Here is a 15458-nt window from a genome sequence, read left to right on the forward strand (position 1 = left end):
ACTTTAGCAACCGCGCCGCCGAACGCTCGTAACTAAGGAGCGCGGCGGTAATCTCAAGCATGTGCGCGTCACAAATGTAATGTAGCAATCTATCTAAGTTCTCTTTATTGTTTATTAATAATAAAAATAATTATTCTATTATTAATTACGTATATGTTCTGTAACAATTTAAAATATTTGTGTTTTGAAACGTAATTACAATAAAGAGAACTTAGATAGATAGATTGCCACATTACATTTGTGACGCGCACGTTCCTGAGCGCTCCTTAGTCACGAGTAGCGCGAGCGGTAAGAGGAGAACAGTAGGCGTAAGCTAAGAAATCTGGCCGAAAGTTACAAGTAAGTGACAGCACTGATCTAAACGTAACTAAAAATGTTGATAATATCGATAATATCGACATTTTTAGTTCCGCTATTACCGACATTATTATTGAAACATGCATAATATAATAGAAAATGCAATCTTTTGCATTCCGTTCAATATATTGAAATGAGATAATATCATATTTTTATTGATTTATATATACATGCATATATATAATATATTTTATATATGTATAAAATATATATATTAAATATATTATATAATTATTAAATATATTATATATTATATATAGGGTGTCCCGAAACTACTGCGAGATATTTTAAAGGCAGATTCTCTGGCCAATTCAAAAACGATTTTTCCTCAGCCAAAATGTTAAGGCTATAATAGTTTTCAAACGGGAAACGATTATATTTCACGAATAACAGGGCTGGGATTTCGCGCGCTCAGACACAGCGAAATGACAAGTGATAATAGTGCTCTTATGAATAGCATCCTTTTTCACGATAATATTGTATAAATTTGCAATAAGCATTGTCAAAATATTTTTTGCCGCTTTTCTATTGCATTAGTATATTTTTTTTACGAAAAATAAGTATAAGGACTAAAGACATCTTGAATTTGATTCAAATAAACATTTCCGACATGTTTCAACTTCATCTGTCAAAGTGTCGATCAATATTATCATCATGAAGGTGTTCACTATGCTACGCGGTGGGTGACAAATGAAATGTAATAAAAATAAGTTTAACATTTGTTTATTTGGCATTTTTTATATTTTTACAATAAATTATGCTTAAATTGTGAACGCAATATTCATAAACGAGAATAGTTTCTTATTGAAAGTATAAAATTACAGAAAATATTTAAGTAATTAATAACATAATGAAATATTTAACAAATTTTAAATTATTAAATAAAAAGAATTTTACAATAAATGTTCGAAATGATCACTATGGCACTTAATACATAATTGTGCGCATCGTAATAGACTATTTATTGCCTTGCTAATCATTTCTCGTATTATTGTAGCGATTGCTTCAATAATTTATTCTAGTTTCTCGCCAGTATTAATTTGTTCCTTGTAAATAAATTATTTTATGACTCCATAAAAAATAATTGTACATACATTTTGTCATCGATTCTTGCAAGCATTTCAAATGGTCCAATCTGTAATTTAATATTGAAGATACTGCAGTATTTGTTACATAAATAATAATACATACAATAAACAAAAATCGGATATATCTATAACAATTAAAAAATATGTATGTATGTACAATGAAAAATAACTTCCCAATAAACACATGATGGAATATTAAACATTTATTAAACGTAAAGTTAGTATAAATGTGGTATAAGTATATCAGATAAACGTTTTAATTTTTATGGTTTTTATACAATCGTATAATATACGATAATGATATCCGTTTTTATTACGTTTGCATAAAACAAAACGGATTTTATGTGTTGAAAAATATTATATAAGAATACGAAAAGAAACGTTTAATTTCTAGAATGTATCTGCGTCTATTTTATTTTTTAAAATCGTATATTTATGTAATCGAAGAAACGTTTATTGAAAACGTATATAATTATATACAGACAGATTATGTGATTGGAGATGAGGATGTGAGAGGGAGAATCAAAAGAATGAGAATAGGAGATAAAATAGACTCAGATCATCATGCAGTGGAAGTATGGGGGGAGGAAAGTGGAGAGGAAAGTGGAGAGGAAGAGGAGAGGGGAAAGGATAGAAGAAGTCGGAAGAATGATATGGAATGAGGAGGGTAGAGAAATGTTTAGGAAAAAGATGGCATTAGAGAAAACAATGGGAGATGGATTGGAAGAAGCATGGGGGGATATGGAAGTGAAAATAAAAAAGGCGATGAAGGTGACAGAGGAAGAACAGGGAAAAGAAAAGATAATAAGAAGGGGATGGTGGGATGAAGAATGTAAAGATAAGAAAAGAGAAGTGAAAGAGGAATTGAGGAAATGGAGGAGGGAGGGAGAAGATAAAGAAGGATATAGGGAAAAGAAAAGAGAATATAGAGAGTTATGCGAGCAAAAGAAAAGGGAGGAAAGTGAGAGATGGGAAAAAGAAGCGGAGCAGGTAAAGAAAGAGAAGGATGTGTGGGAGATTGTGAATAGAGGTAGGAGAAAGAGGAGGAGAGTGAACGAGAATATAGAGGAGAGAGAATGGAAAGATTATTTTATGAGACTACTGGGTGAGGTGGAGCACAGAGTAGTGAGAGGAAATTGGGATAGAAGAAGGGAGGATGGAGAAGGGGAAATAAGCAAGGAGGAAATTAGGGGGGCGATCAGAAGGTTGAAGGATGGGAAGGCAGCCGGGTACGATGGAATACCAGGAAAGGTTTGGAAATATGGAGGGGAGGATTTGGTAGACTGGGGGTGGAACTTTTGCAAGGGAGTGTGGAAGGGAGAGGGGTGGCCGGAGGGATGGAAGGAGGGGATAATTGTACCAATTGTGAAGAAAGGAGAAGGAAAAACAGTGGAGGAATATAGGGGGGTGACACTGATGGCGGTATTATACAAGGTGTATAAGAGGGGGCTAGCGGAAAGATTGAAGGAGGAATGTGAGGCTAAAAGGGTGATTATGCAGAATCAGACAGGGTTTAGGAAGGGAATGGGTACAATGGATAATATATATGTGGTAAATTATCTAATAAATAGGCAATTGGGAAAGGGAAAGAGAGTAGTAGCATTATTTGTGGACTTGAAGGCGGCATTTGACACGGTGGACAGAGAGATATTATGTGAGACAATGAGGATGAGAGGGATAAGAGAGGGTTTAGTGGAGAGAGTGAAAGAAGCACTGAGAGAGACGAAAAGTAAGATAAGAGCAGGAGGGGAAACGGGGGGGGAGTTTTTGCATGGCAAGGGGGGTAAGACAGGGATTTTCATTGAGTCCGATGTTATTTAGTATAATGATTGCGGACTTGGAGGAAGAGATGGGAAAGATGAAGTGAGGAGGGATAAAGATGTGCGGGGGAGAAAGAATATATACCTTAGCTTATGCGGATGATATAGTGCTATTGGCGGAGGAGGAAGATGAAATGAAGAGCATGATTGGTAGATTGGAGGAATATATGGAGAGGAAAGGTTTAGAGTTGAATGTAGGTAAGACGAAGATAATGAGATTTAAGAAGGGAGGAGGTAGAATGAAGAAAAGAGAGTGGAGATGGAGAGGAAAAAGGATAGAGGAGGTAAAGGAATTTAGGTACCTGGGGTATACGTTGCAGAGGAATGGAGGACAAGAAGTGCATATTAGGGAAAGGATTAAGAGTGCAGCGGCGGTAATGGGGGAAGTATGGGGAATAGGGAAGAGAAAGTTTGGCAAGGATTGGAGTAGAAGGCTATGGCTGTTTGATAGGCTAATATGGACAATATTGAGCTATGGAGTTGAGATATGGAATTGGAAAGAAAGGGAAGGAATAGAGAGACTGGAGGAAAGATATATGAGGTGGGTACTGGGCCTAGAGAGAATAACGCCAGGATATTTGATAAGGGAAGAAATTAAGAGGGGAAAGTTAAGAGAGAGAGCGGGAAAGAGAGCTTGGGGATTTGAGGAAAGGCTGAAGGAAAGGAAAGGTAGTGAGTTGATGAGACTATGCTGGAAGGAATTGAGGGAGGGGGCGAGGGAGGGAAAGGTAGGATCAGAGTGGGAGGAAGAGAGAAAGAGGTTCTTTGAAAGCAGGGGATGAGGGATTGGAGAGGTAGAGAGGAAGAGAGAAGAAGGGGATGGGTGGTTTGGAGAATTGATTAATAAGGACAAAGAGGAGCAAAGGTTGGAGAGAGAAGGAAGGATAAGAGACTCAAGATATAACAAGTGGTATAAGATGATAAAGGAGGAAGGAATACCAGAATATCTAAAGAAGGGATGGGGAGAGAGTAGGTGGAGGAGGGTATTGAGGTTTAGATTGGGGAATGAGATAGGAGAGAGTAATTATTGGGAAGAGGAAGATAAAAGGATATGTAGGTTATGTGAGGGGGAGACGGAGACTTGGGAACATGTATGGGAGGGGTGTAGAGTGTGGAGGACTGGGGGGGAAAGTTGGCAGGAAATGGCGAGGTGGATATTGGAGGGAGGAGGGGAGGGAGAATGGTGGATGAGAGAGATAGAGAGAGAAAGAGAAGTAAGAAAAGATAGAGGAGGGAGAAGAGAGAGGGGGGCGGAGGAAGAGAGAGAGTGAGAGAGAGAGAGAGAGGGAGAGGGAGGGAGAGAGAGAGAGAGAGAGAGAGAGGGAGGGAGGGAGAGAGAGAGAGAGAGAGAGAGAGAGAGAGAGAGAGAGAGAGAGAGAGAGAGAGAGAGAGAGAGAGAGAGAGGGTAGAGGGAGGGACGATGGAGTTGAGAGGTTGAATAAAAGGCAAGAGGAAGCGGAAGTCGAGGGCGTGTGTGTGTGTGTGTAAAGGAGGGAGGGGGAGCGAAAAGATTCGCGATCCCTCAAGTAGTTTATAAGTATAGGTTAAGTTTAGGATAAAAGTAGATTTAAGACTTTTTTGTAAAAGATTGTAACCCTGAGGGGAACAATAAAGTTTATTATTTCAGTTTAGTATTTAAGTTTAGTATTTCATATTAACAATTATAATGATTTTAAGGTTTTCATTGTATTACATAAGAGTTTTTTATAATTAATCTTTTTTTTAATAATTTGAAGATTTATTAGTTAGAAAGACTAAAATGTTTATTATGCGCATGTGCCATATTTGATTAAATTTTAAACATTAAAACACATTTACAAGTTCGTAAAAGATTAATGTAATAGTTTTTTTTCCTTTATCTTAAAATTATTGTGTTGCTTACAAATACACTAGGACCTCTATTTAGGGCTGTGTTCCGATTCCCCACCCGGGTGCACCTAAACACCTAGAGAGCGTTCAGATTCCTCCTAAATACTTCTGCCGGACTCTCAAGTGAAGCGTTCAGATTACCACTCTATCCACCCGGGAAAGTGAAAAAATCACCCGGCTCATGGAGCCGGGTGATTTGGGTGGTGATGACGTATAAAGATTACTAGCGATACAAATCGACACAAGCATCATACTATCCTTTTTCAGCATCAGTGAATAACTAAAATACATCAATATTTTATGTACAAAAATGTTCTCGGAAAAGAAATTAATTTTAGATGCCAAAAGGCATCAATTGTGCAAATCGAAAGACAATAAAATCACCAGTTTTGACGGCTCATTAATTGTATATGATAAAATCAGTAAGTATTTATGTGACATAAACTCACACAACACAAAAGGTTAGAAATTTCTTAATTTTCTGTAATTATTTCTTATGTTATTGAAGTGTTTGTAGCCAGTTTTATCTATCGTAAAATATCCGTAAAAACATAAAAATAATTTGAATTGTTATTATATTACATTTTCAATAAGTTAATATATTACATTTTTAATAAGAAACAATGTATATTCCATACAATCACCTAGTATATTTCAAAAAATTATATTTTCTTTACCAAATTTCTTTTAATAATGTTCATATAAATATATATGTATATATTTATTTGTAATCTAATAAATTATGATTTATTGCAGCTGATGCTCTTATGACGATCCCTGATACATTAGAAACGAGGCAGTTTTTTAATCTTAATACAATAGATAACAATTCAAGTAAGTACATTTTTGAATAAATAGACTATTGATTTTCTTTTTGTGTTTCTTTTCTATTAGTGCAATTGTTGATATTATTGATATTGTTCCTTTAGTTTCATCAAATACTGCTGAAACTGATACAAGTAATACTGATGAGTTCATTCTAGACAGATACAGTAACAATTCAGGTATATCTTTAAATAAATAAAACTAATTTTATCATGTTTTTCTTTTGTTGATAATCATTTTATTTTAGAAAGTTGTAATACAAATCTCCTTCTACCGGATTCTGTACCAGTTAAGTGGACAGATGCTAATGCTGTTAGAGCACTTATTTCGAAATGGAAGAATCACGAAAATGATTTTAAAAGCACTCTTATTAGAAATAATAAGGTGTGGCAAATGATAGCAGACGATTTGAAAAAAGAAAATCCCCTGTGGAACTTCACTGGTACGTAATGTGAGAACAAGTTTAAGGATGTTAGAAAATCATATACCAAAGTAAAGGATCATAACAATCAAAGTGGAGCAGAAATTAAAACATGTAAATTTTATGATGAGATGGAGGATGCTTTAGGTGAAAAACCAATAGTGAAACCAATTTCAATATCATCAACGCTGAAAAATAGAATATGTCCAAATTCAAAGAGAGCAATATCATCATGGAGTTCTGACAGCTGTGATGAAAAAGAAAATGTATCACAAATGCCAAATAGAAAGAAAAGCAGAGTAGCGAAAGAATTGGATGAATGGAGTGCACAACAAAGAATAGAAGCAAAGGAACGAGAACAAGCAAGAATATAGCGGCATAAGGAAAAAATGGAAAGTCAAGATAAAGCTATAATGATTTATAAAGAGCAAATGGAAAAATTACTTGAAAAGCTCTAACATGTAATGTTTTAAAAATCTGCTTATTTCTTATTTCTTGTTAACTTAGATTTCTTTGATACAGTTTCATAAAAATACTTTTATCTTTCAAAATGTTTTAAGACATGAATGTTCTTATACTGTAGTTTTATGTAATTGATTTTGTTTTCATAAAATATTTTGTTTCTTTATTTTTTTCATATTTTATGTATTCACTTTTGAATAGTGATTTAAACAATTTTGTTTACTTGTTTTTTTTCGTTAGTAATCGCTCATTGTATGTGATACATAATTACAAAGATAAATGTGATACTTGAATACAAAGACTGTTCCATTTATAATGTTTAGTTCAGAAATGTTTCCATTTTTCTAGTCAGGAATCATTTATTTTTCTATGTAATATACAGGGTGAGCCATTTTAATTAACGCACGCAATTATTTCGGAAACAAAGCATTTTAGAGAAAAATGTTTCAGACAAAAGTTTTATGGTTTCGAGGGGGCCATAAGATGGTATCATTGGTTTGACACTGAAGAGTCATTTGAAGGTCACGTGAAGGTCACTTCAATTTTTTTAAATGGAATACCCTATATATTTTTGCACACTCTTGTAGCTTATCTCGAGAGCTTTCCAAAACACTATAATTAAGTACCTTTTCGTTAAGTACTTTTTGAGTTATGAGGCTTGAAATAATTTCTTAATTTTACATAAACCGTAAAATATCTTGTAAAATATTCATTTTTCGATTATCTTACCTTAATACTTTTACGTACAAAATAATGAGAGGAATCAATTGGTCTAAAGAAAACACATAGTTGTTTTGAAGAAAAAATATGTAATTTGCAATTAACAATTCCATATTTTTTCTTAAAAACAACTATGTGTTTTCTTTACACCAATTGATTCCTCTCATTATTTTGTACGTAAAAGTATTAAGGTAAGATAATCGAAAAATGAATATTGTACAAGATATTTTACGGTTTATGTAAAATTAAGAAATTATTTCAAGCCTCATAACTCAAAAAGTACTTAACGAAAAGGTACTTAATTATAGTGTTTCGGAAAGCTCTCGAGATAAGCTACAAGAATATGCAATGACAAATAGTAGGTTCCATTTAAGAAATTGAAGGTGACCTTCATGTGACCTTCAAATAACTCTTCAAGGTCAAACCAATGATACCATCTTATGGCACCCTTGAAACCATAAAACTTTTGTCTGAAACATTTTTCTCTAAAATGCTTTGTTTCCGAAATAATTGCGTGCGTTAATTAAAATGGCTCACCCTGTATAAGGTAAGATTGTGAAGTTTTATTAAAATTCTCTTTAGTTAATTTTTCGTTACTCTCAAGAAGATCAACAGAAAAAGTTCATATTAAATATTAAATTCATATTAAATTTTCATATTAAGAATAAGTTGTACTATTTAATTATAATATAAATTTAAATTTATATTTAGTATAGCTAAAAGAGATGTTTTTACATTGAAAAGTAGTAGAAAGTTTATTTTATCATTATATCATTTTTCATATATATAATTTTTGTTCTTATGCAACAATGTAATCTTAGAACGTAAGTTTTAGTTTAATAAATAAAAATAAGTATAATTAAATATAATATATTTTCTTTATTATCTCCATAAATTTTATCGTGTCTATCTTACAATATAGTTACACATCTTTTTTACATTATAAAAGTACGTTTCGATGAATTCTGCTAAATATTAGAACAGTTATATTTTTTTTAATTTAAATGAATTCTTATAAAAAGAATGAAAATCAAATTGTGTCAGTATTAAGCTTCAGCGACGAGTGCACACAAGTATTCACGTTTTATTTCTCCTGCCTCTTCATTATATATATTTCCAATATAAACCTCATCATTTTCCACTTCCACACCTTCTTGTATGAAATCTTCTATATCATTTTCGTCAATACCATCCAGGCATATATTATGTAATACTGTACAAGCAATTATGACATAGGGGATCATTTCATCTACGTTCATATCAAGAAACTTCAGCCTACGGAATCTACCTTTTAGTAGTGCAAATGCACGTTCAATCACTGATCGTTTTGATGAAAGAGCGGTATTAAATTTTTTCTGACCCTGAAAAGATAAAATATATATATTAATATATTTGAACAAATTCTCTTACTACAAGAAAAAATATAAGATATGTAATATTATGTAATAAAATACAAGATATGTAATCATCTTACAACTGTAAGTTGGCCACGATCAATATATGGGGGAATACACCATGTTAAAACAGGATATGCTTTATCACCAATAATGTATTCATCATTTGGGAAATAGGATTGTTTATCTCTTTGAACTTCTTTCCATAAGTCTGAGTTTTTGAAAACTCTTAAATCTCCAACTGAACCTGCAAATCCTGCAAAACAGTCAATGAATTTCATACGAGTATCACAGACTGCTTGCAAAATTATGGCATATGTTTTCTTATAGGTTCTGTAATATTGGGAGTCAATCTGAAAAAGAAAGAAATGCATGATACTATTTTTTCTTTTTTCTAATTCTAATTACTTACATTACAGTTACAATGGATATCAATAACATAATTACATACTTTAGGAGCTTTTATAAGAATATGCGTGCCATCAATTGCATCAATTATATTTGCAATGGTGAATTCTTATTGTTGAAATCTGCTTTCACTTTATTAAGTTCTTCGCCTCTTGGCCATGAAATAATTTGGCTTGCTATATCATTCAAACATTTAATGACTTTCATGAAACTCTTGTTCAATGAACTCTTAGCAAGATCGAACTTTTCCCCTACAGAACTGAAATCAATAATTCATACTAATTAAATCATTGTACAAGAGCAAATGTTTATCAGAAACTTACCGAAAAGAATCAGGTGTTGCTAATAACCATAACGATCCTAGTAATTGTTTTCTCACTGGAATTACAGTTTTTCCTTCAGAAAATGAAAGCAAAGGACCAAGTTTTGCTTCCAGATTTTCATATGTTGTTGGACTCATGCGAAAATGCCTTCTAAACTGTTGTGTGTTCATTCTTGGAATGATTATTTCAACATAACCTTCAATTCTTGGAGGCTTTCGTTGAACTCCACGTAACTGAACTCTTCTTCTTATATCTCCTTCATTTAAGTCCGAATCATCACTGGTTTCACTATCTGTATCAAAAAATACGTAACAACGAAGAAAATCATTACTAAGAGCAATCGCAGTAAGTGCAACAGCTCGCCGGTGCTCATCCATGTTTGCAACAATTTGGTGTTTAGTTTTCAATTTTCCCGCCGGAAAATTATGGCGAGTGCGTTCTGATTCCATAATCCTCTTGGACACTTTTTGTTAGGCTCCGCCCATCACCCACTCACCCGACTATTACCCACCAGGTGGAGAATCGGAACACAGCCTAGTAAACTTCGATATAGTGAAGTCTCCCCACTATGCGACCGATATCGATCGGTGGCGAGCGTGGTAAGAGAAGCGTCGGGCGTATACATTCAGGCGCGTAGCGCGCTATTAAACACTGTGTGTAGAGAGGTACATATTTAACAACAATGACAACGTCGACGAAACGCGCTCGAATTACATATTGTGATCGGTTGAAAATTATTGACAAATTAGACCAAAAAAGTGAAAAAGTATTTTTAACTGAAAAATGTCGAAAACAAAATCGGGGACCCGTCCTTACACGTGGCTGCTGATACGGTTCTGCAAGAGACTACATCAGTTGCGCAGAGTCTGCTTGGGTGGAGCGTGCACAGCCTTCGATTTATGCAAGTGTGATGCGGTGCCGGTCCCACCGCAGTTCACTAAATCGAGGTCCTAGTGTAATATGTAAATTGATTTTGTATCATTTTTACAACTATATTATCTATAGTATTATATAGCTTTTCCTCTCTGGAGGCCTGCCCCGGCCCTATCTTAGGGTCCATCCGCCACTGCTATTTGGTACAATGGGGATTTTAATATATACTAGAGGGATCTTGGGGGATGTGGTCACTCTACGGCGTTGTGCTCGTCGGTGCCGTTTTATACGGAAGGCCAGTCGGAAGCCAGCATGTACGCGAATACCTCCACCGGCACTTATTTGGTCAGCGAGCGACCTTTTCAAGGATCCTCCATGGCAATCGGCATTGCATCCATCGAGCAAGATACCAACATCGCTCTGGAGTCGCATATCACTGTGTTAAAAAGCAGCATTAGGTGTGAGGTCTGGATAGCTCAGTGGTCTAGAGCAGTTGCCCGGAAAGCGAAAGACTCGGGTTCGATTCCCGATCCAGCCACTTGCGCCTCACATATTTTTCTAGTCTGCGAATATTGTTTTCTAGCAATTATTCGTTAGGCTGAAAAATGTGTGAATGCTCTCTCCACAGGATATGCGTCAATGCCGTTGCCACGAATGGATTCTGTCGCTCGTTGATCAAATGGGCGTAAAGACACGTCCGACCTCCTCCCACATACATCCCTATCTTTCTCAAACAGTCTTGCTTATAATCGCGCTTTTATGGCCTCAATATATACAATTCTGTATTAATAATAGAGATTTTATATCTGCTCTTTTATTACATTTACTATTACATTTTGTTTTATTATAGGTATTTTAAGAATTGTTTAGAGACGTAAATGTTACATTAAAAAATATCAGATCTCTTATTTTCAATATTTTATAATTGTTATTCACCGTTACATAAATTATTAAAATTAAAATTAAAATTAAAATTAAAAATGTGTGAGAATACGAAGCATCTGAGCAATCGACAGTTGCGTCGAAAGATAAATAATGCAGTGTAAAACATATTATTGTCTTCGTGCACACAAACAAATAATTCTAATTTAACTTTTACAAATACACAAAATTTATGTTCACCTACATGCTATACAATTGGGAATAATGAAAGTGTTGAAATCGCTGTAGATACAGTAAATGCTACTAATAAATCTCCTTTCACATCAATGCTCACAGAATTAAATTTTAATAACATAGATAATGAATATACATTATACATTGACGACAGAGACAGTTCTAGTGCTGAGAATAATGAAAATCATAATGATAACGGTCTCATAACACATACATTTGTAGTAAATCCAGTCAATTTTACAAATAATTTGCGTAGGCTAGCAATCAATAATAATTTAACACACGCAGTGTTAAATATGATTTTAGAATTAATTAATCCAGCCTATCCATTTTTACCGCGTACTGCCAGAAATCTATTACGTACTCCTAGGAAATTGGAAACTACTTCTTTTGATAATGGCGAAATGTATTATTACGGTATTCAGAAATGTTTGACACGTAAATTACAGAATGGCGGATTGAGGAGCGAAATTTTAATAATTAATTTAATTATAAACATTGATGATTTACCCATATTCAAGAGTGGTAGAATTAATTTGTGGCCAATTTTAGCTCGTAGCGATGATATCGTACATTTATGACCATTTATGATTGCATGTTTCTGTGGCGAAGGAAAGCCAATAAATCTTGAAAAATATCTAGAACTTTTCATTAAAGAAATTTCTTTACGAGAAAACGGGTTTCAATACAACGGGAAAATATTCTATGTTGAAATTGAGTGTTTTGCAGCTGATGCGCCCGCAAGAGCCATGCTAAAGATGATCAAAGGGCATACAAGTATGTACGGATGCAAAAGGTGTATTATTGAAAGAATAAAAAATCAAATTTTTTTTCCAACTAAAATAAGTAATTCAGTAATTTTGAGAACAAAACACGACTACATAGGTGAAGAGACTAATAATGATCATGTGAAAGGAAAATCGCCATTACTTGCTTTAAATATAGATCTCGTAAAGCAATTTGTATTGGATCTTATGCATTTAATATATCTAGGTGTTACGAAGCGTTTGCTTGTGAAGTATTGGGTAGAAGGAGGACGTCACTGTAAACTTTCTCGACATAATCTTGCAGCAATTGATTATAATATACAAATAATACGTAAATTCGTCACGTCTGATTTTTGTCGAGTTTTAGTAGCCTTAAAAATGTTTAAAGCAACTGAGTTTCGATTCATTCTTTTATATAGCGGCGTAATAATTTTTTACAATATTCTTGATGACGTAAAATATCGACACTTTTTACTATTTCACGTAGCAGTTACTATTTTATCTAGCGCATCTTTGATCAAGGCTTACATACATGTAGCTGAAGAAGCTATTAAAAAGTTTGTTCTCAAAGCTGCTGAAATATATAATGAAGATTTCGTCGTATATAATGTACATTCATTACTGCATCTTTGTGCAGACGTACAAACATACGGTCCATTAGAAAGATACAGTTGTTTTCCTTTCGAAAATTATCTTCAATCTCTAAAAAGACGAATTCGCTCTAAAATATTATCTTTGCAACAAGTGTGCAATCGAATTGCAGAAGAAGAGAATATTGATATTAAGATTAAATCTTCTGTGACTCCAAATTACCTTCCTAAGCAACTTTTTTTCCCTAATACAAATATCATTAATCATTTCACATGTGGAAAATTAATTTACAAAAATATGAAAATATTAGTTAAACTTCTCGATAATACTGTAGCAGTAGGTAATCAAATATGTGTTATCAGAGAAATTATATTCATTGACAATAAATATAAATGTATAGGAACTACATTTAAATACGTCGATAATTTATATCGAAATCCGATACATTCATCTAAACTAGGAATTTATTATGTAAAAAGTATTAACATTAATACTTCTACTGCATTTTTTGTTGATGACATATCTTATAAATGCCTTCGATTACCTTTTAGAGAAGGTTTCGCGGTTTTTCCTATTATTCATCAAATAGCGTAATAATTTGTTAAAACTGTTATTATTATATATTCGTAATAAATTAATATAAATACTATTTAGTTTAATATTGTTAATAACAGTTCAAAGTATCAAATAAAACAGTGAACAATTTTTGAATATGAGTTAAATACAGCTTTATGTTACAGTCTTTGTATATGTAAAAAAGCGGAAAATTTTCTCGAAAATCAATAAAATTCTATTTCAGTTATTGTGCGGAATCTACAATGAGGAATTATTTTTACATTAAAATCGCAATTGATTAAAATGTATTTAAATAAAGAAAACCTTTTTTTAAGCCATTTATCGTATTTGTGTATAATCGAAAATTTGTTTAATGTGCTTTCTTATGAACAGCAGGTATTGCCGAAAAAAGTAAAATATGATTATATAGGTTAAGTTACAAAAAATCTATAGGAATTATGTCTCTAAACAATAAAAAAACGTATGCCCTTGTGGAATTTTTAAATGGTAAAAAGAAAGAATGTGCCGTCGTCCCATTGATTTGGCTAATAGATGATTGAATGAAATGCTATTGGTCAAAGACTAGATCTCAAGAAGTTTTTGATTCACTGGTATTGGAAAATGAACCATGACGCTACATGGATGAAATACAAAGTTCACTGAGTGTTAAAAGTTTCAGGTAAGGATTTGTTACGTCCGGTGGACTCCACGATTCTTTTCTTTCCTCGAAATGATTTCGTGGAAGAAAGAAATCAAGGATCGACTTGCATGTGGAATGTAAAGCGATTCTTCTTAGGAATAAAGATAACGCGTAGAAGAACGCAACCTAACCCGCGTGTATCGCCATTAAACTTTAACAAATCTAATTCAGAGAATGGCCAGTCGAGATAGCGCTAACGGAACTCTAAATAAATTCGTGAATTATAAGACGAAAAGTTGTTATAAGAAACGCCAACTGTCCCGTATCTATTGGTACGGCTTTATGTTCGAAGCCTCTCTATCTAAAGAATTCTTAAAATAAAAATCTGATTCTCGGGAAGATTGTCAAAATCTAAACATACAGCAATATTCTTGAAATTGATAGTGCACGTGCGCTCGTTCGACAGGCCACCCTCAAGCGTTCTCCGAATCGTTAAATCATCAAGAACGATAAGCTAATCAACTTACTCCCACTCTCTACTGGATGGAGCTAAGTCTCGAGCCAAAGGGCTTAATCAATAAAAATCTTAAGAAACGCCTCTCCTCCCAAAAATCAGCCTCCTTGTCCTTAAGAAGGGAGTATTGAAATTATTACAAAAGATTCCCACCATTCAGTAAGGAGGAGGAGTAATAACTTTAAAATGCAAGCGCAAGGCGCGACACGCGCGATTAACACTCCAGTTGACAGTTCAGTACGCTAATTCTTCCAACGAGCAGCAGTGCAGTTGACAATTCAGTTCACAGTTCCAGTCAAGATTCAGTCATTCAATTTTAAAATTGTATAGCCTCGGGGATCCTTTTTTCTTGCATTATACAATTGAGTTATTAATCTGTTTTATATCACAGTGAAAATGATTTTGTCAACATTTAATTGTGCATCGTGTGAATTTTCTGATGAACATCTCCATTACCCAGCTCTTCATGTTATAAGCCTCCGACCTCAGCCATTGCAATTTTATCAACGCACTCATTTTTGTGATGCCAACGAGTTGTGAGTAAAATTGAGTTTTTCTCTAAAATCTACGTCTGACAAATAATTTTAAACGGTTTAATAACCATTAAATTTTTACTAATCACTATCAGTCAATCAATCCTTATTTCTCCTTCCCATTCGATTAGCGATTGCGAAACGATCTTTAGGTAATTAAAGAGTTTGAATTATAGATCTTT

At 33.7% G+C, this 15458-nt stretch overlaps 3 protein-coding genes across 7 annotated transcripts in view; 1 reads left to right on the forward strand and 2 right to left on the reverse strand.

Moving 5' to 3' along the window:
* Window positions 1-15458, reverse strand: part of LOC145959853 (cytochrome P450 4C1-like) — a 32193-nt gene that overhangs the window by 6254 nt on the left and 10481 nt on the right. The window lies entirely within an intron of this gene.
* LOC145959855 (uncharacterized) lies at window positions 5175-7294 on the forward strand. The gene is made up of 4 exons (XM_083079053.1): window positions 5175-5556; window positions 5891-5968; window positions 6064-6138; window positions 6207-7294. Exons 1-4 carry the CDS (start codon window positions 5445-5447, stop codon window positions 6407-6409), a joined length of 468 nt encoding a protein of 155 aa, XP_082935179.1. The 5' UTR covers window positions 5175-5444; the 3' UTR covers window positions 6410-7294.
* LOC145959854 (uncharacterized) lies at window positions 8446-13286 on the reverse strand. The gene is made up of 4 exons (XM_083079052.1): window positions 9688-13286; window positions 9408-9623; window positions 9037-9309; window positions 8446-8923 (listed from the first exon to the last, which is right to left on the reverse strand). Exons 1-2 carry the CDS (start codon window positions 10134-10136, stop codon window positions 9452-9454), a joined length of 621 nt encoding a protein of 206 aa, XP_082935178.1. The 5' UTR covers window positions 10137-13286; the 3' UTR covers window positions 8446-8923; window positions 9037-9309; window positions 9408-9451.

This window comes from Camponotus vicinus, unplaced genomic scaffold (genome assembly GCF_025532165.1).
Source record: "Camponotus vicinus isolate PSW18456_S1 unplaced genomic scaffold, iyCamVici1.0 SCAF_1, whole genome shotgun sequence".
Lineage (NCBI taxonomy): Eukaryota > Metazoa > Arthropoda > Insecta > Hymenoptera > Formicidae > Camponotus > Camponotus vicinus.

Coding starts and splice junctions, on each gene's coding strand:
- LOC145959855 (XM_083079053.1), top strand. CDS start 5,445: ATGTTCTCGGAAAAGAAATTAATTTTAGATGCCAAAAGGCATCAATTG. Junction 5,557..5,890: donor AATTGTATATGATAAAATCA/GTAAGTATTTAT, acceptor GATTTATTGCAG/CTGATGCTCTTATGACGATC. Junction 6,139..6,206: donor CAGATACAGTAACAATTCAG/GTATATCTTTAA, acceptor ATTTTATTTTAG/AAAGTTGTAATACAAATCTC.
- LOC145959854 (XM_083079052.1), bottom strand. CDS start 10,136: ATGGAATCAGAACGCACTCGCCATAATTTTCCGGCGGGAAAATTGAAA. Junction 9,624..9,687: donor GCAACACCTGATTCTTTTCG/GTAAGTTTCTGA, acceptor TATTGATTTCAG/TTCTGTAGGGGAAAAGTTCG.